Genomic DNA, 26,959 nt, shown 5'->3' on the forward strand with positions numbered 1-26,959 from the left:
GCTCCTTCAAGGTCTGAGTTGTCCGTTTTGGACACTCTCTGTGGCGATTTCATGGGAATATGGTGGTTGGTCATTCTTCTTTCTCAGCTTCCCTTCCAGGTGGCTGAAGGACTTGAATATTTTGCAGAGGATGGGTGTTAAGAAGAGCTGGAAAGCTTTCCAAAACTGTAACGGTGGGGCAGAGGGCAAAGGAGAAAGAAAGCAAGAAATACAAAGATTCTGCAAATTAGACATATATTTGCAAGCTCCAGCTGCTTAAAAGAAGGTTGTTCCCATGAAGGATCCCTAGGTAGAGTAAAGGGAAATTACAGAATAAATTCTAGAATTGCATGAGAATCACACAGCTTCTCATAAGGCTTGTAGAGGGTGCAAACCAGAATGAGGGCACCGGGTATTAGTTGCATTTTGTAGTGCATACATGGCATGAAGGGGGAAACGTTACAGCTCCCAAGAATAGGTGGCTTGGGCCCAAGTAAGGCCAGAACTTGGCAAGACCCACTTAAAGTGCCCAAAGGTGGGCAGCCATCTTGATTTCCATCAACAAAACCCCAGCAGCTTTTCCAAGGATCTACTCCTTAAGCAAATGCTGAGCAGCAGGAGAAGGAGGCCAGGGCACCAGTGTCAAACCCTCACACAAGAGGCACAGTGGCTGAACGGCATGGGAAGGGAGAGAACAGGAGAGAGCATCTAGTGTGTTGTGGAACTTATAATTTTTCAAGATATAAAATAAATAATAATCATCATCATCATATCAACAGGCCTGAACCTGCAGCCACAAAATGCTGTAAAGTTCTTATCCAAGTCACATGATGGGCTCAGAGACATGGGGGGAAATAAGAGAAAATACAGCAAGGGTACCTCCTACTCAACTGCTCCAGAGATCTCTTTGCCTACCCTAATTTCCTGCTATAGCAGGTGGAAAAGAAAGGAATGCAAAGGAGCCTGTGAAAAGGTTAGGAAAGAGGCAACCAGGCTGTGTTTGTTGTATGGTCTCTCTCCCTTTCCCCGCATACCCCACTCACACAGACAGAGTTGCCCAGTCAGAACTCTCACATTTAAAGGAAAGCTTCCTGGAGAGAAGCAAAGGGGCATACTAACATCTGAATCTCATGGCAGTTAGCCACAGATCACAATTTTTAACATGATTCTTAAGTGAGAGAGGCATGTTCAGAAAATAAGCCTGGGGCTACAGAGCTGTGTTGGAGAACAGCTTCCTGGCTCAGGGAGGATACCGAGTGGCTGCTCCTCATGTAACACACACACACACACACACACACACACACACACACACACACACACATTTACACTGTCTGCAAAGTGCTGGTTTTGGTTTGTCCCCACTCAAGCACTAAACTTCAGGGGGGAAGGGAAGGAAAAGCAAGCATGCTAAGCTGCTACTACCTTGGCCAGCTGTCCTCCAAATATACAGACCTATGTTGCAAACTATGCATAACATACTGTGGAAGTTTCATTCGTGTGTTAAGCTGTGTGTGTGTGTGTGTGTGTGTGTGTGTTTTCATTTTGGTAAAGAGTCCTCCTTGAGAAGTGCATTATGTCTCGAGCTCTCGTGGCTCCAAGGATGAGTGCTTTGCCCTCAAAATGGAAAACGTGAATCCCTCCCCCTTCCAGCTGCCAGAAGAAGCCACCATCATGATGTAAGTAACTGGATGTTCTTCAACATTTCATCGAAAGCCTCCTGCGAGGGAGCATCTGCATTCTGGAAGGAGTCCTTGATGCGGCTGTAGAGACTAAAAGACTGCAGCTCCAGCCAGATGAAGCCAAAACGGTCGTCATCAAACAAAACAAAGACGCCAGGTGTTCGCTCAGGGCTGGTGAAGCCATGGCCAGCTATGAGCCCCGTGCCGTAGAAACTAAGAACAAAAGAAAATAAAGGATGCAGTGATATACCTTCTAAAGGAAAATCCAGGCATCACACACCTTGCCCCATCAAACAGAACTGCCAGGTTACCTGGCTTCCATGTGGACACAGAGATTTCCAAGAATTAACATGTCCTTGCAAGGCCTATGCTATGTGACTTCCAGAGTTTCAAGCTCCCTGTCTCCTCTAAAAAGCATTAATCCAATATATGCTAATAGCTCCAACCAGAAGCTCCTCCCTGCTTCAAACCCTGATAAAGCAGCAGCTCTTTCCTTGGAAAGATTGGATCTCCTGGAAAGGGCTGGAGGTGGGGTTATTTCGTGTTTCTCTTTCTCTCTTTTCAATAATATTGTATCTGCTGCATTAAACAGTTTTTATTTCCACCAGATTTTTTTTTAATTATTTTTAATTGTGCTTTATTATTGCTTTGTTATTTTCTTTTTAAAGGGAAGGACAGAAATCATAATCATTGGAGCTTCTGTCATACATTGAATTAAATAAATGAGGGGAGGGGAGAGAATATTTTCTTTTCTGGGAGCAAATACTTTATAACATATTGGGTCTGGCTGAACTGGACAGAAGCCCAAAGGATATTCATGGGCAATTTGCTCCACATCCTCCAGGGATGCCCCTTGAAACACAACTCTTGGCTTTTCATATTTACCATGCTCTGCAGGTCCGAGGGTAATCCTCATTCCTGGATGCAATGCCACCAGGCAGCACAAAAGGGCATGCGGCTGGGGGAGAGCCCTGGGCCGTGGCTCCCTCTTCAGTTGCAGGGCCTTCTGCTCCTCTGCCTGCTTCCTGCTGAGAGGGGCCTGGCTGTGGCTGCTCCTCCTCCCCTTCCTCTTCCTGGGCCTGCGGCTGGTGCTCCTTTTCACGGCCACCCTCCTCCTCCTGCTGCTGCTGCTCTCGCCGCACCTGCTCCTGCACTTCCAGCACAATGCGGGAGAGTTCGCTGAAATTGCTCAGGTTTTCAATATCAGGCAGCTGGATGGGATGCGCCAGGTCAATCTCCACTGTCTGCTGGCCAGCTGGGATGTTAGGGTCACCCTGGAGGATAGGCAGGAAGGAAAGAGAGCGGAATGACTTTGCTATGAATGCTAACGGCCACTGACTCCATCCCATTCCAGTGCCTCAAACAGCCTCCTCATCCTTGCCAACCAGTTTCTTCTCGTTCCCTTCCCCAGACCCTTATTTGAAACAGAACACACCCTGAACTACTGTGCCTTGCCTTGCCTGTATATTGTGGTACTAGCAAATCTCTCTTCTCCACTCTGTTCATCACTTTCAGTAGGTCTTGCCCACTTCCTTTGCCCTGCTAGTCTAAGAAGCTGTACTATTTGTTTACTCATTGAGAGCTGGTGTGATGTAGTGTTTAGTTGTGATCTAGAACTTGGGAAGCCATGCTGTACATTATGCTGTACATAATGTTATAAACTTCTATCTTGCCACCTCTTACTCTCTTTTCCCTCAACTAAAAAGTCCCAAACGGTGCAACCCTTTTCCTCAAATGGGAGTTGCTCCACTCCCTTGATCATTTTGTTTGGCATGGCAACAGTGACAATACATACTTGAACAGAGAAAGCCAGATGCTCACTGTGATTTTAGTTCCTTTGGCCTTTTTTCCATGGAAGCTGAGCATGACTATTTCAAGACCATGGCTCCCATATGTCCCCTTGAAAAGGCCTGGCTTGATGAGATCAATGGCACTCCGTGGAGGGAGGTAGATGCGTCTGTATGTCAAGCAGTTGCTGGAATATTAAAAAGAACCACAGCTTGATATAATGCAGGTAGGCCACAACCTGTTTGGTGCAATCTCTGAATCACTGACAAGGCATACAGTTTAGCATCTGACTAGATCACCTTCCCTGTTTTAAAAGCAATGATGCCTTCAAAAATCAAAACTCTAGCTCTCTTGCATGTTGAATGCAGCTTTGCCATGCATGAGCAGAATCTGAAAGGGACTCAAATTAGCAGAGTGAGTTTCTGGTGGGGAGATGATTGAAAACCATGTTGCTGTGCAGCTTTGGCCTTCCCTCTGTACCCACCATAGCTACTATTTCTTAGACTCAAGACCCACCTGCTCCCTCCATTCCTCATTGTTATGGTCTCCATTCACTGTCATTCCCTTGCACCATTCCAGTTCTTGCCAAAGGCATCTACAGCTTTTGAAGATGGGGAACAGAATTTGCCAAAACAAACCAATTCATGGTTCTAGCATTTATTTATCTGTAAGCTGCCTTGAGTCCCACTAGGTAAAAAGGTGAGGTAATAATAATGATAATAATAATATTAATACTTCTGCAAACCTTTGGGCTCGCCCAAGTCTGCTGATACCTCCTGATCTTGTGAATGGATGGTACTGTTTAGGGTACATAAACAATGGCAGAAACCAGAACATTGGAACTAGAAGGAATTACGATGATTACAAAGGCATCGTAAGTCTCCACTGTTCTCTGAAGCAAAAAGCAACCACACCTAGATAGTGCACCCCTTCCCTTTCAAATGTTATCACTGTTTGGAGAGTTTGCAACTGTACTACTTTACTTGAACAATTTATTCTAAAAATACAGCTTTTTCTCTCTCTTGTTGACTGCAGAAGTAGGAGGATGAAAGAAGGGTCCTTCCCCGCCCCTTACTCATATTGACTGGTATAGATGAACTTCATCAAGATGAGCTCTTGCATGTGCTCGTGGAAGATGTCTTCCAGAGTCCTCCCCCACTCCTCTCGCAGCCATGTCCGGAACTCCTACAACAGCACCCCAAAGAGAGAAGCAAAGTCAATGAGTTGCAATTGCCTGGGACCCCTTCCTCCAGTAAGAAAGCACAGGTAGATATGGACAAGAGACAATTGCTTTCCTCTGCTTTCATCAAGCTGCTCACCCCTTCCTGTTACTGGACTCCAAATTCTAGACTTCCAAACAGATGATCCATAAACTGATCTGTTTGCAGAGCCAAAGGCAGAATGATTTCACTCATTTAAACACAATAACTGGGTGCTTCCAGACACAAGCCTTCTTAAGGCCATTGTTGGCTGTGAAACCACAGCAGATCTTCCAGACTATTGTAAATGAATCCCTTGCCCCCAACAACTGTTTTGTTTGTTTGTTAGATTTTCTATGTTTCAGGTGGTGGAACAGACAGATGAAGGAAAAGGCACATAGTACTTTCAAAGGAATGACAACATCATGTGGAGTCGCAGTAGAAAACACTGAACTGTGGAGAAGCCATCTCTTACACACATTTCCAAAGCTTTGTTTCAAGCATTTGCTTTAAGATGGAAGAATATAAAAAAATCTTGTTCTGCAAGCATGGTGTCGTTTTAGTGTTACAATACGCATTGAACCCTCAGAGGATACAGATAGCCTAATTCATCCTAATGATCTTGCTGCAGACAGCATGATTACTTGTCAGCCGTGGAAGAGGCTTTCTCACCCCACCCCCACAAATTCCCAGCCCTGCTTGCTTCTTGACAATGAGCTGCTCGATCATGAGGCATATTCGTGCCAGAGCACAGCAGCAGCATTTCAGCATTAACTCTGCTTTGCCAACTGTGACTTTAATCCCCAACCACAGATAACTGTCTCTTCCTCCCTAGTCGATACAGGGCAACAGAGCCTAATTCATCAAGCCTCTCTGTGTGCCTGTGAACATGCCTAGGCCTGCACATGTGCAGTAAAGACCGAAATAAAACATTATGTGAGCTAACTTCCTTCCCAGTGGCACTAAATTACCACATATGTTGAAAAAGCCCTATCTCAGATTAACAGTTGCTGGTGGTAACCTTTGCTAATGGCCAAGTTTTCAGTGCTTACATCAACAATGTTTATATAAAGAAGACATCGGAAGCTCGTCTTGGAGCAGGTCTCCCTTTTCTTGGAACCTTCGTCTCAAGGTTTTCCTGGGAAAGGTGGAACAGCATTTTCCTGCCTTCTCTATTTTAAACAGGAGTGCCCAAAGGTCACACCAGAGGTTGTGTGCAATCTCTCTCTCATTCCTCTGCTCCATTTTCAGAAGCAGCCTTATATTATTAAATGAGGTGGGGTCAAGGCATACCACCACCACTCCTTGCAAACAGATAGTTATGTTCCATGTGCATTTCTCCCATAAGCTTTGAAAGTTGTTTGCCAGGCAGTATGGGGAGAAATGCACATGGAACATAGCTTTCTGTTAGCTGCACAATCATTTGGATCGTGTCCAGAGCAATAAAAGTTTCAGTTCTTTAAGAGCCCAACTCAAGGAAGCTATAAGTCACTCCCTGGCTAGCAATGCTAAGCATAGACCACACTGAATGGCACTGGACAGCAGCTGACAGTTGAATCAACAAGTGACCTTTGGCTTTCAGGTGCTGGGGGAAGAAATCTAAGTCATGGGTAGTTTACTCAAGAAACCCTGAATCCTACCCCTGCTGGGGCTAAGGGGCATTAGAGTATACTATATGGGGGGGGCCACAACAAGTTGACAACACCTGGTTCATCCAACAGGCTGAAAAGCAGCTCAGGGTATCTTCATTACACAGGGCCTACCTCTTGCCTTCCTCCTGACATTCGGTGGTGATCCGTCTGGTTGCACTTTGTTGAAAACTCATCCTTTTTCACAATCTGTACATATTAAACAACAGTATTAAGCATTACAGGGCATAAATCCTCAATGAAAACAGACCCACAAACAGGCTAAAAATTACCCTGGCACAGAAGACCTTAAAAAACAAGTGTTTATTTTGCATGTGCGGCAGAGTGGATAGGTAGCTCACCTGAATATGCCCACTGTGGGGTCCTTTGTGGCCATACATGCACTCCACTGTGGCACTCTTTCTTTCCATTAAGTGGATCCTGAAGAGCGGCTTGACTCTCATTGGATCATCCACATGAGGGTCATGTGGGGGTAAGTACATCCAGCCAATAATGAACAAGCCATCTACCTGTCACAGACAAAGTAAGGAGAGTCAAAACCTGCTTTCTTTTCAGTCACTGTAGCACCTTAAACAAACCCCTGCTCTATGCAACATGGCAGAGCCTCTATACTCACCACTACGTTCAACAGCCCCCCATACGGACCGATGTCTGGCTGCCAGAGTCCCAAGATGTGCCTGTATCTGTGGAGCACTGGAGAATTGAAGAAAAAGCAAGAGATAATCAAAAGGCACACAGAAAGCTAAAGGGAGGGGAAATACTGAAGCAAAGGGAGAGTTTCAGTGGTGTCAAAGAACTCCCTGTACAGCAGGGCTGTGTGTACTTGGCAATAAATCCAGACACCAAGATTCTATGCCCTGGGTGTATCATACAAATTAAAGAACCCTTTGCACCTATTCTACTCATTTTGTACAATTTACTCTACTTCTGCAAAACACAGGGAAGAGGAAGGACTGTAGGACAGTCAAGACCTCACTTCAATATTAATGAGAATCTCAGAGATAACAAAGGTGTATCCCTCAATTTAAAATGAGAACTGAGAAGCAGCTTGGGGAACAAACTGGATCAGAGCAGCAGAGTGTAGTGGTGGGGAAGAGGATTTCTTAAAGCCCATCCCTCTATATCATTTCCCTGGTTAACCCTTCCCTCTGCTAATAATTTTGCTGGGTGTGTAAGAGACAAATACACAAATTTCTCTTCAGTATGGCAAATAGCAGTTGGGTGTGTGTGTTTGATCAGAGAACATCCCCTCCCACTGTGCTCCTGCCTTTACCTAACTGAGCCCCTTCCCCTACCACTGCTTTTAAGCTTTGAGAAAAGCCATCCAAAGATATGGTCCTGGATTTCCCAACTTCACGCTTTTCTTTTTTAGCCCCTGCTTTGGCTTCTTCAGCTCTGGCAATGGGAGAGAAACATTGCACCAGGGAACCTTCCTGCTTTTCCCTCTCTTTGCCCCAAATTCACAGCTTGTAGCACTGCCCTCTTCAGTGGTGCTGACTGCTGCTCTTTCGTCCTCAGCCATGTCTCAGGCAGGGAGAAGGGTGCTGGCACTTGATCCTTGTCCATATCATCTCTCACCTGCCTGTCCTGCAAGCTGGGGGAGGCTCCACAGAGAGCCAACACTGAGAAGAGGAAATGGGCTCCTCCCCTAGGAGTTTAAAGGGCCTTCAAACTATGCTTCCACCCCCAAGGGAGAAATCTCTAACTAAAGTAAAAGTAAAAAAGGTAGAGAAGGCTCTTTCACCACCACTGCAGTCATCAGAAACATATTCTGCATTAAAGAGGTCAGGGTGTTAACATTACACTACTCAAGGGATATGCCAGTTGAAGCAGTGCCTTGGTCAAAATAAGGGACACTTAATGCCACCATGCCCTTTGCAAGGGAGGCCTCTGCAAAGGAAAAGGCTTTCACCAAAGGGGTGTTTATGAGCTGCTTTCTAAGAAAACTGACAATCCTCACAGAGAGGGTTTGCTCAAGACAATACGTTATGTCACGCAAACATACCACTGTGAGTATCAAGGTCCCCCTGAACTTTTGAGACACTTCACTGAAACTCTCCCTCTCACAGCAGAATGGAGTTAAGAAGGAAGGGGTTATCTGGGGCTATTCTGCCTAAAGTTAGGGAGGAATGAGAGGCAGCTGAACACAGGACAGAACACAGTTGTAGCTGTGGAAATCAGAAGCACAATTTCAAAATAAAAATATTAACGTGAATGAGACAATGCATTATTTTGATGAGCACTCTGTTTCAATAGGTCAGCAATCATCTGGGCAAGGCACTTCTTTCTGTTTTTATTTGGGATTCCCAAGCTGGAAGAAGCAGCTGTCAAATACTAAAAGCTTTGCTTCTAGCATCTGTAATGCTCATTGGTCAAACAGAGGCAGGCCCCAACTGCTGTAAAGCATCCACTTTGCATGCAAAAGATCCTAGGTTCATCTCCAGGTACAGCTGGGAAACCCTGAAGAACCACTGCCAATTGGTGTAGACAGTAATAAGTGAGAATAATGATCTGATTTGGTATAAGGCAGCTTCCTATATTTCTGAATGGTGACTAGCCTCACTTTCCAATTCCTTGCAGGACGTGTGACTGAAGAGTCACTGGAATGTAAGTCTACTCAGAGAAGACCCACTGAAACTAATGAACCTAAGTTAGTCAGGTCTATTAACTTCAACTGGCCTATTCTCGGCAGAGTTACTACTGGATGCCACCCACTGAGTCAGAATAGTTCATATCCCCATACGACTGGGGGAACTAAGCAAGACTGAGCCTTAGCACTTTTAAAGAAATCAAAAACTACCCATGTAAATCAGTCACTAAGCCAGAGGAACACCAAAAGAGTCTCCTGTAGCGCACCCAAGCTCATCCATCCCATTGCTTCTCAAGGGCAAGGTTGCCACAGGACAAGGTTGCCACAGGTTCCCAGCCTACCTGCTTTGCAGCCCAGTTCAGAGGCTATCATCAAGCCAAAAGCAGGCTCACTTCAGAAAACAGCATTCCAAGTATGTTCCTGTCATGCGCACAACAGTTTAGCTTATGTCATAAAGTAAAAAGCCCACTGTGCCATTGGAATAGCTCCCATTCATAGAAACATAGGAAGTTGCCTTATACCAGGTCAAACTGTTTTTCCATCTAGCTCACTGTTGTCCACTCTGACTGGCAGCTGCCTCTGGCAGAGGTCTTGCCCTCATCTGCTTTCCTAATCTTTTTTTTTTTTTTTACTGGATATTGCAGGGTTTGAACCTGGGCCCTTTGGCATGCAATGGTGGTACCCTGACACAAAGCTTTAGCTCAGCCAATGTCAGGAATCTGCTTCACACAAAACTAATGCACTGAGCAATCCAAGTTTCAGATATACTTTTGCAATTATACCTATAGAGCTTTAAACAGCTCAGGACCGCAGTACCTCAAGGATCACCTATTTCCATATGAACCTACCTGGACTCTGAGATCATCTTCTGAGGCCCTCCTTTGTGTGCCTCCTCCACAAGAGGTCCAGAGGGTGGCAGCATGAGAATGGGCCTTTTCTGCAGTTGCTTCTCATTTATAGAATGCTCTCCCCAGGAAGGTTTGTCTGGCGTCTTCATTATACACTTGAGGCACCAGCCAAAAACGTTCCTCTTTAACCAGGCCTTTAGAGCTGACTGACATCCAATGCCCCTTTAAGATGTGTTGCGGAGTGGGGGTGTTATTAAGTTGTTTTTGTTTTGATTATATATTATATATTTTGTGTTTTTATATTGTGATTTCATGTTGTAACTGCCCTGAGACCTACGAGTATAGGGCAGCATACAAATTTAATAAATAAGGCAAGGCAAGGCAAAATAAAATAAAATAATGTGGTCAGGGGGATAAATGGCAGAATAAAGGGTTAGGAGCTTGTGCACTTCTAAATGGGACCTTTTACAAGAGCACATCTGTCCCTCTGCACAGCTCTGATGCATTTCAATCTTACTGGTAGTGTTTATTTCTTTAAGAGGCAACAATTCCAGAGACACAGCCTTTTCCAACATTGCATTTCCAATCTGGGGGCAGCTGTGTATGTTAAATGGTTGCCCGGCTTGCAGCTCTTCCGTTACCCAAAGCAAAACCACAGACTATTCATCCTGAGGGTTAATTGGCATTTTGGGGAACCCATGACCTAGAAGCATGTGAGCATCACATGGATGGAGCAGTGTGAATATACGGTAATGTGGATTTCTGAGCAGCTGCCCAAGACAGAAGGAGTTGTTTTCATAAAATAAAGTTTCTATTTCACAGTGTCTAAAACCTCCAGACTGTTTAGACTGTGCTTCTTTCCTTTCACTATTATTTTACAGAGCTGAATATGTAATAGGCAGCCTCAAGATCCATTTTGGACCAAAATGAATGTACCAGCAGTGACTCTCAAAAACCCACTGATTTATTTTCCAATCAAACTCACACAAGAACCTGATGACTCAATGAAGAACTCACTGAATGAAAGCAGCTTACCAAGGGCTAGGAACACAGAGTTGCTGCTCAATATTTTTTTCCTTCTGTTCTTTGGTTAAAAAAAAAAAGCTACATGATTTCCACTAGAACAGGGGTGGCCAATTAGCAGATTGGGATTCAATTTCAGAACTCCAGTTTATGTTTTAGGGACTGCTACCCTTGCTGAAATGGAAAAACAGCACACACTTACATGGGAAGACCATAAGTTTTTTGCTTCCCAGCATGGATGTCACAATTTCCCAGTGCTTTCTCTGCTGCTCTAGACGACCCTGAGTTACTCATCTATATCCCCTTGAATCTCTTTTTGGGATGGCAGAGATGCTTTGTCAGAAAGGAACTGCTTTGGGATCTAATTCAAAAGGGTATCATGCTAGAGGTAACGGCTCTTTCCTCTGAACTACAATGGTACCTCGGGTTAAGAACTTAATTCGTTCTGGACGGCCGTTCTTAACCTGAAACTGTTCCTAACCTGAGGTACCACTTTAGCTAATGGGGCCTTCCACTGCTGCCACACCGCTGCTGCACGATTTCTGCTCTCATCCTGAAGCAAAGTTCTTAACCCCAGGTACTATTTCTGGATTAGCGGCGTCTGTAACCTGAGGTACCACTGTATTGGAGACCTGATCAGAAGCAAGAAGTTTTCTCACTTGGCTTAAAGACAGCAGTATTCTTGCTACAGCCAGGAAGCAACTGGGAGGGACTTCCCAGTCAGGGGTCCTCAGATGCTGGCTTAGCTTACTTAGGTAGGCTCTTACTTCTGGTCCCATCCCCTGGCAAGGAAAGGGGGTTTGGGAGACAGGCCAGGTCTTCTCTCAATTGTGCAAGGTAGGGAGAAGGTCAAAATCAGCAGCAAGACTCCTTTTTCACTGCTCAGAAAAGGCTCCTACTATATCTTACCTGCTTGAAAAATGCAATGGAGTGAGGTCTCTGAGGTAGGGATCTACAAGATGTTAGGTGTCCACCTTGCCAGAGGTGTGGGCAACCTTGCCCCTCGTGAGTAGATTTGTGGATGCCTTTCCCTGCAATGACCTGGCAGGTAATTCTATCTAATAGCTCCTGACTTGATGCTTCCTAAAAACTTCAACTTTTCAGCAGTTTCTTTTGAGATGCCAACATTTCATCTTCCTGGGTCTCATCCCCTTCCCCTAGTGTTGATACAAAACTGTGAGTGGGACTACAAGCCTCTATCCAAACTCTATCCACTGCCATCTGCTCCTCAATGCACTTTTATAGCTCCAGAGACCCACAGCTACTGCTACCTTATTTGTTTCTAGCACTGCTTACTCCTATACCTTGACATAGCAGTGGTGGTTAGCATTCTTTCTTAGTCTGCTGGATTTGGCACCCGCTGCTCTCAAAACATATCTGTCCCCCAAATGGCCCTGGGAAGCTTAGCTTGTCAATTAAGTGGTGAAGCAGGCACACTCCATGCTAACACAATGCAAAAAACATTTGCCAACGGAAGGTACATACGGCAGGTGTAAACATCTCTGTATTCCATGTGCTCGTAGTCGGGAAGGATTTTCATAAAACGCCCTGATTTCACTCGTGGATTTATACCTGAGCAGACACAGCAGGGTGAGTATGAGAACTCTGGTCCTCTTTTTACCACCTCTTCTTACCACCACACCACCAGATGTTTTCAAACTTGGCATACTATTGTAGAAATGGAGGGTGGGAGAGGCTGGTCTGAAATAAGGGGCATCAGGGATGATCTCTTGCAGAGTTGTGTTTTTTTTAATGAAATAACAGGAAATACTTTTAAGGGATTCTCTTTAAATCAGCAAAATATGGCTCACAGGATTGACTCCTTCAGCTCATGTTGCCAGTTGAAGGGTTGGGGATATTCAAGGATCTATCCTCCAGACAGTAAATTCAGTGTGTGTCCCTACAATAGAAGCACCAGACTTATACATCACTGGGGAATGGGGAGCTGCTAAGCCTGCTAATCATAAACACTCATGTATAAAAGAGTCACACAGAGTGCTGATGCCTTTTAAAAATGTATTTAAGTTTAGAGAGATGGGAAATAGAGGTAATGCTGCTCTAAATCTTGACATTTCTGGAGTGCATGTAAGTGCTAAATGAACTAATCTCAATATGGATATACAGATAAGAGAAACATTGCTGTTGACACACAGCTCTGCTGTGGTCTAGACTATTGAGTTGCTCAAGTTAAAAATTCACTTACAAATTCACTTTCAACAATGAAACTCAAAAAGGATCCCAAGCGCTTGACACTTACGTTTGGCATATACATCTCGACAGGACACTCCTGTGATCTCCAGCTTTCGCAGGTTCTCGCAGACACCATATTCTGCAATTAAATAGGTCAGGTCATACCATCTGCTGTCCAGAGGTAAGGATGTCCAGCAGCCTTCTCCATTAGAATCCTTGGAGCTTCCACTTAAGAAATCCCTTGCAAGCTTCCACCTTTATTTTTAATCACCCTTGCACTATCAGCTCTAGAATACAGTCAAAAAGCAACAAGAAGACCACCATCTCCATGTGTTTTTCAATCTCTGTCCTAGCAGTCATATTTGTTGTTTTAAATCCAGAATATAAATTCAACTTTTAAAAATGTTTCCTAATAATTGCTGAAAGTGTAAACAGGTAGATGGATTTTTTTTTCCATATGTGGTGCACTTGCAAGAAAGCGAGGGTATTTTGGGAAGTGATACATGACAAAATAAAAAAGATGTTTAAAATGAGTATATATATATATAAAAAAAGCCCGAAACATTTCTGTTAGGAATCATAGGGGCAGAAATCCCAAAAAATGTTGAAGTTGTTTATCAGCAGCTAGGATTCTATATGCGCAGAAACAGAAGACATTCCAACCAAAGAAGAATGGATAAGTAAGATAATGGACTATGCAGAACCGGCAAAATTAACAGCAAAATTAAGAGAATCTAATGATGAGTGTTCTATGGAAGAATGGATGCCTTTTTTGGACTATTTAAATAAATATTATAATATGATGAACTTGCAAGTAGGATTTGAGCTATGAGCAACAGAAGTAATTAGATTATAATATTGTGATTTAATATATAGAAGATAGGGTGCAGCAGAAGGGGAGAAACAACAACTCCATGGAAAACGGGGTGGTGCAAATGCTGTGGAGACAACATGAATTGCAAAACAATATGGAACTGGACAGGAAATGGACACTGGCTTGGAGGAGTGTAGACTGGAAAAGTGAAGATGAATAATGACTGAAAGGTGATGGATGGTGGAGAAGATAGACACAGATGGCAGCACACGCAAGATGAAAAGAAAGGAAAGCGGCTTGTCTTTGTTGTTATGGGAAAGTAAGGGTTCACAGGGGTTTTTTTGAATCACGTGTTAAGGAAATCACTATATGGTGTATGGGATAAATATGGGATAACCCTGGTGGTTATCTCCACTTGAAGCCTTCACAGGAAAGAAAACAAAACATGAATAAGAATTGGGGAACATACAAAGATTTATTAGAAGAGGATAAAACCCAGCTAAAACTGAAAAAATCTTACAGGTTAGTTACAATACCACCAATTGAAAAACTTTAAGGCTGATAAAAAAATAGGTTTTGTGATGGAAATTTTGGAATTAGAAAAAGGTTTATTAAAAAATAAAGAAAAACAACTTTCCAAAATGTACAGATTATTATTAGATTTGGAAGTAAAGGAAGAAGAGGTAAAATCAGTCATGGTTAAGAGGATGAAAGATTTGGTTACAATATTCAAATGGAGGAATGGGAAAATTTATGGAGAAGGGAATTGAAATTCACGGCCTGTTCACTATAAAAGAAAATTTTATGAAGATGCTATACAGGTGGTACATCACCCCCAACAAACTGTCCAAAATGTACAGAACCAACTCAAATTTATGCTGGAGGTACAGAGAGTTAGATGGCACGATGTACCCCATGTGGTAGGGTTGCAAAAAAAATAGAGAGCTTTTGGGAACTTATATACAATAAATTTAAAAAAAACTGTTCAAAATAACGTTCAATAAGAAACCTGAAACCTTCCTATTAGGCATAATGGCATCAGACATCCCAAGGGAGAAAAGAAGGATTTTTTTTTTAATGCAACAATGGTGGCAAGGATGCTGATTGCCAAGGGATGGAAAGGAGATAAAACTCCATCAAAAGAGGAGTGGCAAGTAAAAATGCTTGAATACATGAAACTAGCATACTGTAGATGACAAAAAAGATCAGAGATCAATCAACCCAAAAGTTCAAAAGAGAATGGGAGATCTATAGACAATATTCAAAAGAACAGGGTCCCCATAAAAAAACTTTAGAATGCTTCGAATAACACTCAGAATTGATTAAGGTATAAAGAAGTCAAACAATATTTAATAAAGACAGAGTTTATTGAAAAATAGAGGCAAGTAATTAGGAAAACAAAGAACCCATATCAAGGAAGTTGGAAGTTGATGGTCGGAACATTTCTGTGAATTTGTGATGTATTGTTCTACTGTTTTTTGTTTGTAAGAGATGTATCGTGCTGCTTTCGTCTTCTTTCCTTTTTCTTTATTCCTTTTTGCAAGCTTTTGTTGTGTGTATGTTTTGATTTTAAACCAATAAAGATTAATTTAAAAAAGAAAAAAGAAAAGAAAGAAAAGTTAATATAGAAGTAATAAGTAATGCTTTAAAGTGGATAACCTCTTTTGTTCTTTAAGGGAATATGTTATTGTTATGTAAATATATGAGCAGGAATTGATCAAATAATAATTAATAATTGTAAATTGAATATAATGTAATTTCAAGCAGCAATGGGGGGGGGAAGAGGACACACCTAGGACGAAGAGTGGGAAGTCAAGTTTTTGGGGAAATTGTATTAAATTTGATGTAATTTGGCACTGATTTATTAAAAATTGGGGAAACTACCGGTAATAAGAAAAGAAAAAGAAAAAGAAAAGGGAAATGGGGTGGGATGTTGATAAAAATAAAGAGAAAAGATGAAATTGCATCTTGATTTTATAGATTAAAAATATTGAAACTTAATAAAACTCATTGGGAAAAAAAGCTTTTAAAACTGGGTTATTCAGCTTCCATTTCCACTTCTATAAAATGACATTAATGGCATACCAGTGCATTTGGAACAGACTCTGCCCGCCCACCCGCCATGCTACTGACTCCACGTGTATATGACTTAATGTCTTGTTTTACTATGGCTGCCAAGATTTGCAAAAAACAAAACAAAATCATGGCGTAGCAGGGTATGAGAATGTTAGGCCACAACACATGGCTAGTGAGCTACAGTTGACTTCCAAGGGAACACATTGTGGCAGCTGCTCTTTACTGTAAATTTAAACAGAACTTGTTGCGGGGGGGGGTGCGTGATCACATTTCTAACCCCCAGCATCAAAATTCTAAGCATTCAGCAGGATTGGTCCCCACCAATCCCATGTAATGAAGGATCCCTGAGTGTTTTGGAACATGGGCACAGTGCAGCCTGCTCCCTTGCCAATCAATGCCACGGCAATGGCACCCTCTCAGTTTATTGCACTGCGTATTGCTGGATGTTTCTAACTATAAACACACACAAATGGCTTTTGCTACATTTTGAAAAAGAAAAACAATTCACAGGAGTTAGGTCAATTTACAAAACTAATACAACCACCCTGGGGGAGGAAATAAATGACAAAACGGAAGGCACCCACAGCCACTACAGACCACATGCCCATCTACCAGTACCAAGAGTCTATTTCTTCCAGGCCTTAGATGTACTAGTTAAAATCAGACCAGATTTCTAAAGTAGAAGATTTAAACTGCAGCTTTACCCTTCTAGCACCTGCTAGACATCAGACACCATAGATCTTCTGACACAAAGCTCATCCATAACTATAGTGGCTGAGGGTTTACCCATTTCTAAATTAGTGATCACAGCCTCTGACTTACAGAAGCCCTTTCAGGGTACACCATATGATGTGTTTATTTGCACATACCTCTAAGAGAGACTGTCACACACTATTTTAAAGAGAACCTGGGTTAGAAACGGAGATATGAAAGCTAAGAGCTAAATGGCACCTTAAACCTACGTTATGGAAACAACAACGGAATGTCTAGGTGCACTTTTTTTTATAACAATACCTGTAATGTTGTTGTTGTTTAGTCATTTAGTCGTGTCTGACTCTTCGTAATACAAAGCTCAAAATGAATGAATCGCAGCTAAAATATTATGTCCATTTTTCACATGGTCTAGTCCTTCCCCTGCTCACCCCCTAATATTCTTAAGGGGGGGCTCTTCTCCAGTCTTCAGAGAGAAGCTGGAAGTGGGGAGGCAGAAAAAGGTCCTCCTTTCCTTCTACTCTGCAGTTTTAATCTAAAATCTTAGGGGCAGTACTGTGCCCAGAGCTCAGAAACTGCTCGCACTAATGAAATTCCCTGTCGCAAAATGCGCCTAGAACAATGGGAGATTCAAACACTGAGCAGAACTATAACACAACAAATAGGTTTCCAGTATAAGGGGCAAAAGACTTTTAGATCTGGGTGCAGGTTAAGGCAAGCACTCTGGGCATTAGTGAGTAGGTCCCTTAGCAATGGCTGGTGAGAGGAACAATATGAAGTGGAAAAGGTCAATTTTTAAAAAATTGTACCAAGAAGCTGATCCAATCAAAGATCTCTCAATAGGCTCAAATGCACACAGATCACCCTTATATCTGAAAAGTTACTCCTTTAACTCACACCAAATTAAAAAAACAAAAACAAAACCTGTATTTACACAAGAGTGAGCTATCCAGTTCCAAGACAACAGTCCTCAGGCTTTGCCAATCTTGCTTTCTCATGATTCAGATTTGCTCTGATAATTCAATAGCTACAAGGGCCACCAGTATGGTTAACCCAGCCCTATTTTATTTTTAGAGTAGTCAGAAGTTTAACTGAGCAATGCGACTTCCAGCTGTGTGTACAGGATTGCAGCCTTAATTAATGTACGGCACATAGCAGTTTTAGACATGTTAAAGCAGCCTTTTCCAATCTGGTGACCATTACTGTTTTTCTACTATGCAGGATTGTTGTAAGGTTTTAGTGAGATAATGTATGTTAAGTGCTCTGAATACTGTAAAGCCAAGTATAATAGTCATTTATTCTGGATACCGGGGGTGATGGTGTGGGGACTGGATACTGGGGTAAAAAACCTCAGAGTATTTGATATAGCTACAGACCTCTAGAAAAATCAATATCCTTTTTGCTTCTTACAATAGGCTGTTGCTTTTTTCTGTGAGAAATACTGCACTGTTACCCTTAAGGCTATTAAAACACACAAACAACCACTCTCGCTGCTGCAAATCACCAGAGAAAATTAAATATTAAAGCTGTTCTATGCAGATAGAAATGTATACTCCTAGCAACAAACAGAAACCACATACTACAATCTGGACATCTTCTGGGGAGATTAGGGTTCAAATCCCCATTTTGCAAAGAAGCTCACTGGGTGACCTCGGAGAGGAGAAAAATACCCTCTTCCTGAGCTCCTTGGATGATAAAAATCTGATTAAATTAACAAAATTAGAGAAAATAGCCATGCTTTAAGTCTATACTAGCAGGAAAGGCTGAAAACACCATGTAGTTTAACTCCCTGTTAAAAGGCAAGGTTACCCACTACTCCTGCCATAGTCCGGACCCTCCTCTGCCACAAGCAGGTGCCCAACAGAGATACTTGCTCAACAAGTAGCTCCAGATAAGTCAAAGTGAACACTGCATACTCGGATGGGATGGGCAGAACACACCCAAAGTCACTGCTAGTCTGATCTGGAGTAAATTCCTTCTTGGTGTGAGGAAACACCTTTGCTTATCTACTCTACATGAGCCAAGGTCTAACTCACTAGGGAATGGGTAGGCAAACTAAGGCCCAGGGGCCAGATCTGGCCCAATTGCCTTCTAAATCTGGCCCACGGATGGTCCGGGATTCAGCGTGTTTTTACATGAGTAGAATGTGTGCTTTTATTTAAAATGCATCTCTAGGTGGGGCATAGGAATTCGTTCATTATTTTTTTCAAAATATAGTCCGGCCCCCCACAAGATCTGAGGGACAGTGGACCAGCCCCCTGCTGAAAAAGTTTGCTGACCCCTGCACTAGGACTTCCCTATTAGCTATCAGGTGTGGGCCAGGCTTGCTCCCTCCATTTCAATGAACAGCAAAGTGCTTGCGGTCAGGGTGGAACAGCTGGTTCAACGGCAGTCTAATCCTAATAGCTTCAGTCACCCTGTCTTGCATTCTAAAGCTACAGGAATCTGCAAAGCAAGTTGTTTGTTAGCCATTCATGCCCTCTGTTGAACTCAAGCCACTATTCACTTTGCCAGGAGGGCTCACTGACACACCCTGGACAATTTCTTTTAAAGACAAAGGTCAAATCACTTAGCATTTAAAAACAAACAAATGGAGCTTGGAAACTGTTGATTAATCAAGGTAAGCTGAGCTACAGGGAGGATGGGGAACAGTCAGTACCACCTATTTATAGCTTTGCCCGAAAAGTGAATTGAAATCCACAGCTCCATAAAAATTGCAGAATCTACTTACTCGCAAACTCCAAAAAAGTAAAAGGGAACAAACACACAGACAACGCAAAGTAGGCAGTTACCAGCATGACCCACAAGTGTACTCCAAGCCGCTCTGGAATTGCTGCATTGAGTGCCAACTGCCATGGTCTAGTTGCCCACATGTGCTATGAATCATCTAGTCAAATTCCCCACAATGCAGGAATAGGTAGCTGTTCCATATGTGAATCAGACCTGCAACTTTGGTGTTATCAGCACCATACTCAAACCAACTGAGGTATTCAGGCTAAGTTGGACATGCTTGGGGAAATCTCTCTCTTCTTGATGAACTACAAGAGAGAAACAAAATTAAAAAATTCCTTCCAGTAGCACCTTAAAGACCAACTAAGTTTGTCATTGGTATGAGCTTTCGTGTGCATGCACACTTCTTCAGATACCGTAACTAAAAGAGAGAAAGGCCATTAAAAAAACTTGTAATTTCTGACACATGGCAGAGCTTGGGTTTTTAAGGAGGGAAACCCTCTGAGAACAAAATAAGGCCATAATAAGATGCTGACACATTTAATAGTGGGCGGTGGTGAAAAAGAAATAAACATTTCTGTCTTGGTGATGATTGCAAAACTGACTGCAAGGCTTCAGAGACAATGCTACTGACTAGGGGGCTTCAGAGACAATGCTACCTGCATGAATGGGATTCTGTCATAAGAAGCAGAATTAGGCAGCAACATGTTGCTTCTATATAAGCACTTATATTAGTGCCATAATACAGCAATACAAAATGCTGTATTGAATGGCTGTGAAGATGGTAAAATCACATTCTTTGTGGCTAAAATATTGAGTTTGATCATCTCACACTCAAATATGTGTTTCTAAATGGAAAATAAACAAATAAATAAACATGCACCACACTGGATGGCAACCATGTCTTATCTGACTCCAGCAGCTTGCATGCCAGTAACCCAAAACCTATTATCCCACTGTCTGGCATCTTAGCTCTGACGTCAACCCAAACCAGAAGTTAAAAACACCAACTCCACCACTACCAACAACTGTGCAATATCAAAACTCTCTAGCTGAACCTGTGGTTTGGGTCTGCCAAGCATGGTCTGTTTATGTTTATTTGCTGCTTTCTTCATTATTTTCTACATTGGGAAAAACATACAACGATCCAAGCCTTTCTCATAAAAGAAAATGGCTGATTAATTCCAAAAAAAGGGTATAAAATTATATCCAAGAACAGACAATCCATATTTAACCATAAATTAGGTTATGGTTTTTGTTATCTATTTTTTCCCTAGCTCCATGCAAGCAGGTCATTAAATAATAATCTGTCTTGGCAGGGCAGACATTAAGACCCTTGAAGATTCAGACATTCTGTTTTATGGATGGGGGCTATATTAGATTTAGACAACCAGGAATATCCCTTCCAGCTATAGAATAGGCTTAAGGAAAACAGAGCTTTGTACCCAATTTAGAAAACTGATGAGGCCTCTGTGTACAACTGCCATGACATTCAGTGGCACAAAGAAAGATGCCACCCCTTTATTTTCCCCAATAACTGTGATGGAACTAAGATGGCACTTGCCCAAAATCATGCCAGGCAAGAAAGAATGCAGCAAGCTGAGGCAACATGATGCAAAATCCATTTAAAGTGTGTTCCAAGCCTATCCACAAGGATGAGTCAATGTTGGCAAATATCCTCAAATGAGGCTATCAAACAAATTAGAAATAAGTTCTTGCAGCTGCAGACAGCATTCTTAATCTACCCAAAGTCTCCAGCTCACCCAAATGCAGTTGCTGGCTGCACTCAGATGTCCAACCCCAAAGTTCTTCTTGGCAAGGCCAAAAAGCATGACTTCATAGCTGGCAACAGATACAGCTGGTGTGGGTCCTCACTAATGGGCCAGAGGGCATGAATCCATTTGCAATATGAAGAAGAGGAACAAAAAGTGCATGGCAGGATGTGATCTTGCTGGGAAATGTTCAATAGAGCACCAATCACAGCAGGCAAGTAATCGCCTTAAATGTATTGCGGTTGGGGTTCCCAAATTTAGCAGTGCGGGTACAAGATGCATGAATGACACCTGCCATCAATGTATCCTTCATACCACAAACTTCACCCTAGTCTTTGAACTCTCAATATCATCTTGGCCCTCGTATTTCCCAGGTGAGCACAGCAGCACTCTTCATCCCAAGTGCTGATTTGAGAAAACCGAGGAGCTACTACCCATGCCTGGGTTCATCACTCTCAATCCAATAGCAAGCTAAATAAATAAAAGCTGACAGGATGGACCTTTTAACATGTAAATAACATGTATAGTTGCCTCATGTTTTGCCAACTTGCAACTCACCAAGCCAAATGCCTCCCATCCAGGGACAGCCCAGGACATTTTGCCACTAGAGGCAAAACAGAAAATGCTGCCACTGCATGCCTGTTGTGACCCACCTGAGTACCCACTGCCACCCTGCGCCACTGGGTGGGTGTGCAGAAGCAGGCACACAGGGAAGGAGGCAGCAGCTGGAGTTTGCCACCCTGAGAAAACTGCCTCATGGGCAGGTTGGCCCTGAAGCTACTGAAGGGTAGCTTCCTTGTGTTATTTGCCACCTATAGTAAAAAAAAATATAATTGGGGAGATGGCCAAGTACCCAACAGTTCACAGTACATAGTTGCTGGGCTGTTCTTAGCTTGCTGCGACACAGTTGTACAGACCTAGTTTATGTCATTGGTTTGTGATTTACATGTATTCGTACCTCATAAGACTGAAGTGGAGTTCTATACATTACTAGAGCAATCTATAAAAGAGTTGATGTCAAAACTAGTCTCTATCTATTTTCTGGATAACTCAGTATTCTATCAGTATTTTTTTATCAGCAATTTTTCTTCTACCTCAGTTTACAAGCTAGATACAGCAGAGCCTTCCTCTGGTCTACTTCACTTCGTACTGAAGCCTAAGTTTCTAGACTACTTTCTTTCCCAGTGGCTCATAGGATTTGAGATCCATGTTTTTGAGAAGAGCGTCTCCTGAACTTCCTGAATTCTGTCTTAACTGTACTTCCACTAAATCTTCCCAAATCCACCTATGTTTCCATTCCTGCTCTCTCCGCTCTCGTCTAATTTAGGCTGCCCATTTTTAGGCATGCGCCATGCTGCTGATATGCTCAATCTCGAAACATAGATGTGAATGGTATTACAAGAATTACAGAATCACAGGATAGGGAAAGACCTGGAGGTCATAAATCAATCTACTATGTCAAGGCAGAATTCTCCATGCCTCAGCTCCATTATCCTTTTAAGTTTGTGTGTTGCACAGTTGTTATGCTGTAAACTGTCTTGCAACCTTCTGTTGAAGAGGTGGAGTAAATAATTTCTAAATATCCCTTCACAAGTTTCAAGGTAGGCTACATTCAAACAAACAAACAAACAAACAAACAAACAAACAAAGCTCTGGTACTTTAAAAGATAAAAGGTCACAGTGCAATACACTCCTATGCCTCAAGTCTTTTAAGCAAATTTCAGCTGCCCTGCTTCTAATTCAATTACCCTGATGTTTTTAAAGCTTTGATTTTATGGGTTTCCCAAGTTACAGATAGTCCCTTTCTTTTAGAATGCCTTTTTGTCTGGATAGTAAGAACTTCAGAAAAAGTAGCTCTGCCTGTTGTTTGCACTGCAAGAGGCAAAGACTCCTGCAGTACTTTAAAAACTAACAGATTTACTGTGGCAGAAGCATTTGTGAGTACCAGCTTTTGATGTTATGAATTCACCTGTAGCCCATGAAAGCTTTTGCCACAATAAAAATCTGTTTGTCTTTAAGGTGCCACCAGCCAGCCCTTTGCTGTTTTTTCCATCTGAACTACCAGCATTCATTTCCCAAGCAAAAACACCAGTGCCACATGGTATCTTCTTCTGTTGGCATCATCTGACCTACCCAGGCTGTGAACATACCATATATTTAAATCACATTCAAAGTTCCTCCCTCTAAGAATCCTGGGGACTGTTAAGGCCGGGTATTGATAATTGAAGATCTGTGAGGGGTTAACTACACTTCTCAGGATTCTCTGGAGTGGCAGAATTTGCTTTAAAGGCGTAGTGTGTATGCAGCCCATGACTCCCACCATTGTTTGGTGAGATAAATGAACTCACCAGATTTAAGGCTTCCAACTCTCTGCAACTTGAGCCTTATTTTCCTCTATTTTGAGGCTTTGCCTCCTTCCTTTAACCTGCACCCCTTCTGCAGCTCCTCCACCCAAATCAGCTCTCTTCATTACTGCTTCCTCCTCCCACCTTAAACTTCTTCATACCAAGCCTTGCAGAGATCCAGGTCTGCGCATCTGTCTGTGGGCATGGACAAAACTCCCCTTCTACTCCTGTGCTATATTGGGGGGGAGAGAGAGATGGGGAAAGAGGATTCGGGTCGCCTCAGAAATGGGAGCGGGTTGCTACCTACACACGGAGGGAAGAAGCTCACCTTCCTTGCACCTCCGGCGCCAGATGGTGTCGGTGCGGAGGATGCGCCTGAAGGCGCTGCAGACGAGGGCCAGGTTGGGCAGGTCGGTGCCGGGCAAGGAGCCGAATATCTGCACCAGCAGCTCCGGTGGGAGGTCGAGGAGTGAGAGCGGAGCCCGGCCGCGAGGGCTGCTCTCGGCCAAGGCCGCCCCCTCGATGCGCTCCTCGGCAGCGTCGTCGTCCTCCGCCGCCGCCGCCGCCTCCCCGCAACCGCCGCCGCCTCCCTCCTCAGGGTCCGTGTCTGGCTCGCTGCTGTCGCCCGCCGCCCCCTTTTGCTGAGCCCCCCGCCGCCGGCAGCCCCGCGCCGGGCCCACGCCGCAAAGCCGAGCGCAGACCGCCATGACGGACCAAAGGGGCGAGCGCCTCAGCTGCGCTTTCTCCTCGCTCGCGCTGACAGTCGGGGGGTCGCCGGCACGCGTCGGGCCCCGCCTCCCAGCCAATCGCAGGCGGGATCCGCCCCGTGGCCTGCAGTCCTCCGCCAATCAAGCGCGCCCTCCCCGCGCCCTCATTGGCTGGGGCCTTTCGCCAATCAGGGCCGCGTTCTTCCCTATCCTTCAGGCTCCAGCCCGGACAAGGCCGTCCCAGCCCTTTTCCCTTTCCCTTAGCCTCCCTACTCGGTTGTTGGCTGTCAACGTGGCCACGCCCTCCCGAGCTGCTATTGGATGAAACGCAGGCCCGCCTGGCTACGCCCACCCGGCCGTAATAGATGCACTGCAGAATACGCCCGCAAGTAGGGAATCGAAAAGCCCCGCCTCTTTGGCCTTGTAGCTCCGCCTTCTTTGTTTACTCATACGGCTAGTCCTGTTCTTATTATCAATGGAGTTTTTAATTTTTTTTTGCCCGAGAGGCAGAAAGTGAAAAAGCCGAGAGGGAGAGAAGGCCCTGTAAATAATCGACTTTGGATCATTAAAACCTTTCATTTAGTGATCCAGTGCTAACCTGTTTTTGAAGCGGAAAAGATGGCCAAATGGTTGAAGGGCGGGGGGAGGTGGAATTAAAAATAAACTCGGAGTTAATATTTCTGCAATTACCTAAATCCAGAGCATGGTTAAGTAAGTTGATGTCCGAGTAGCATCGCCGTGTGAACTCTTTCTACGCAAAATGGCACAGCCCCAGTGCAGCCTATTCTGCACCTTTGCGCCACATCGTATACATAGAATCATAGGCGCATCGAATTGTCGAGTTGGAAGGATGGGCGTAGCGGGGCAGAACCTCTGTTAAGTATTTTTATTGATTTACTTGATCGGGAGGAGCAGGAATCACAGTTAAGCATCCGTGCTAAGGTTATGTGTGCTTGTCGTCTTCGTGGAACAGTAAATTCTCCTTTGCAGTTGCGCGCTACAAGGGGTGGGGCAATATAGAGGCAACAGTTAAAATGTCGCATTCTTCTCCTTTTTACGACTCTCCTCCATAGTTACTTCTTACCATGAATGGACGGCAGCGTTTGCCACCCCCGAATCCACCAGCATTGGTGGCTAACGGTAAACTGAACGAGTAGCTGTTACGGGTCAGAAATAAGGGGAGAATAAAAAAGTAGGCTTGCCCCGTGTGAGGCTCGAACTCACGACCTTCAGATTATGAGACTGACGCGCTGCCTACTGCGCCAACGAGGCTCCTGCGAAAAGCGGCTCGACAGAACCTTCTTGTTAGCCACCAGCAAAAAAATAAAATATGGGTGAGTTTTAATCCTTGTGTAGCTCGTATGGGTTTCGTCAAACCTCTCCCCCGAAACTCCAAGGCATGTAAAAGCGGCATCCGGATTCACAGCTCTACACTACAAAACAGTTGTCATTGCAAATAACTTTGTGGTTTGAAAACCTTTACGAAATCCCTGACCAGGCAAATAATCACCATTTTCTTCTTACATGGCGACATGGCTCAATGGTAAATTATAAAAGTTTATATTTATAATACATATCTGCATATAAATAATATATTTTTTCTTTTTTAAAAAAACCCCACACTTTAGAAAGATTAGTTGCAAGACTTTTAAAATATTGACTAGCTTGGTGCGGTACAGGTTTCCTCTGGGAAGAACCAGCACACCACGATAAATAATGCAAGGAGAGAGAGAGAGAGAGAGAGAGAGAGAGAGAGAGAGAGAGAGAGTGTCTGTATATGTATGTAAACACACACAAACAAAATAAACTATATAGATATATATCTAATCTCTGATATATAACTGTATCTCTATTATCTGTCTGTCTGTCTGTCTATATCTGATACAAAATTAAACAAGTAATAGTCATTTATTAAGGTTCAGGGCGCAGGTGTCCTATCAGAGATATTGTTATGAGTTTGTGGGTGCTAGACCATTATAATCTCTTGAATAAACTAGTGTTAGAAATTAATCAATGCTTGGAGTGTTAAAACCAGGACTCATGCGTATTATGCCAGATCCATGTGTATTAAGCTGTGTGGTAGACAATACTTTGAATCAGCAAGTGTTAAAAGCTAATTAAGCAAGGCTAACTTCCTCATGCCTGTTGTCTTCGTCCATGGAGTTTTCTTGGCAGGGATACTGGAGTGGCTTGCCGGTTCCTGCTCTAGGTGGATCACGTTTGGTCAAAACTCTCCACTATGACCTATCCATCTTGGGTGGCCCTGCATGGCATAGCTCATAGCTTCTCTGAGTTATTCAAGCCCCTTCACCACGGCAAGGCAGTGATCCATGAAAGGGATCACTGCCAACAAAGGTCTGTATAGTTACAGCTATGGTTTCCCCAGTAGTGATGTATGGAAGTGAGAGCTGGACCATAAAGAAGGCTGATCGCCAAAGAACTGATGCTTTTGAATTATGGTGCTGGAGGAGACTCGAGAGTCCCATGGACTGCAAGAAGATCAAACCTCTCCATTCTTAAGGAAATCAGCCCTGAATGCTCAGTGGAAGGACAGATTGTGAAGCTGAGGCTCCAATACTTTGGCCACCTCATGAGAAGAGAAGACTCCCTGGAGAAGACCCTGATGTTGGGAAAGATGGAGGGCACAAGGAGAAGGGGATGACAGAGGACGAGATGGTTGGACAGTGTTCTCGAAGCTACCAGCATGAGTTTGACCAAACTGCGGGAGGCAGTAGAAGACAGGAGTGCCTGGTGTGCTCTGGTCCATGGGGTCACAAAGAGTCGGACACGACTAAACAACAACAACAACTTCCTCATGAGGCGATAGCCTGGGGATGTGCCGTTAAGAACAACAAAGGA

The 26,959-nt window shown here is 43.5% G+C and overlaps 1 protein-coding gene and 1 non-coding gene across 6 annotated transcripts; both read right to left on the reverse strand.

The window, feature by feature from the left end:
• Window positions 1-217: 217 nt before the first annotated feature.
• On the reverse strand, window positions 218-24,278 carry FBXO31 (F-box protein 31). Of its 5 annotated transcripts, XM_053399931.1 has the most exons (10): window positions 23,722-24,257; window positions 13,013-13,084; window positions 12,241-12,327; window positions 6,911-6,987; window positions 6,636-6,803; window positions 6,409-6,483; window positions 4,522-4,631; window positions 3,480-3,633; window positions 2,544-2,932; window positions 218-1,871 (listed from the first exon to the last, which is right to left on the reverse strand). In XM_053399931.1, the coding sequence occupies exons 1-10, from the start codon at window positions 24,098-24,100 to the stop codon at window positions 1,649-1,651; spliced, it is 1,734 nt and encodes a 577-aa protein (XP_053255906.1). In that variant the 5' UTR covers window positions 24,101-24,257; the 3' UTR covers window positions 218-1,648. The 5 variants fall into 5 exon arrangements, with proteins under 5 accessions (XP_053255906.1, XP_053255909.1, XP_053255907.1 ...); XM_053399934.1 differs by lacking the exon at window positions 6,636-6,803 and having other exon boundaries at window positions 23,722-24,278; XM_053399932.1 differs by lacking the exon at window positions 12,241-12,327 and having other exon boundaries at window positions 23,722-24,247.
• Window positions 24,279-25,299: 1,021 nt separating this feature from the next.
• Window positions 25,300-25,372, reverse strand: TRNAM-CAU (transfer RNA methionine (anticodon CAU)). The gene has a single exon. It is a non-coding gene; the product is annotated as a tRNA-Met (tRNA).
• Between the last annotated feature and the right edge of the window lie 1,587 nt (window positions 25,373-26,959).

This window comes from Podarcis raffonei, chromosome 8 (assembly GCF_027172205.1).
Source record: "Podarcis raffonei isolate rPodRaf1 chromosome 8, rPodRaf1.pri, whole genome shotgun sequence".
Lineage (NCBI taxonomy): Eukaryota > Metazoa > Chordata > Lepidosauria > Squamata > Lacertidae > Podarcis > Podarcis raffonei.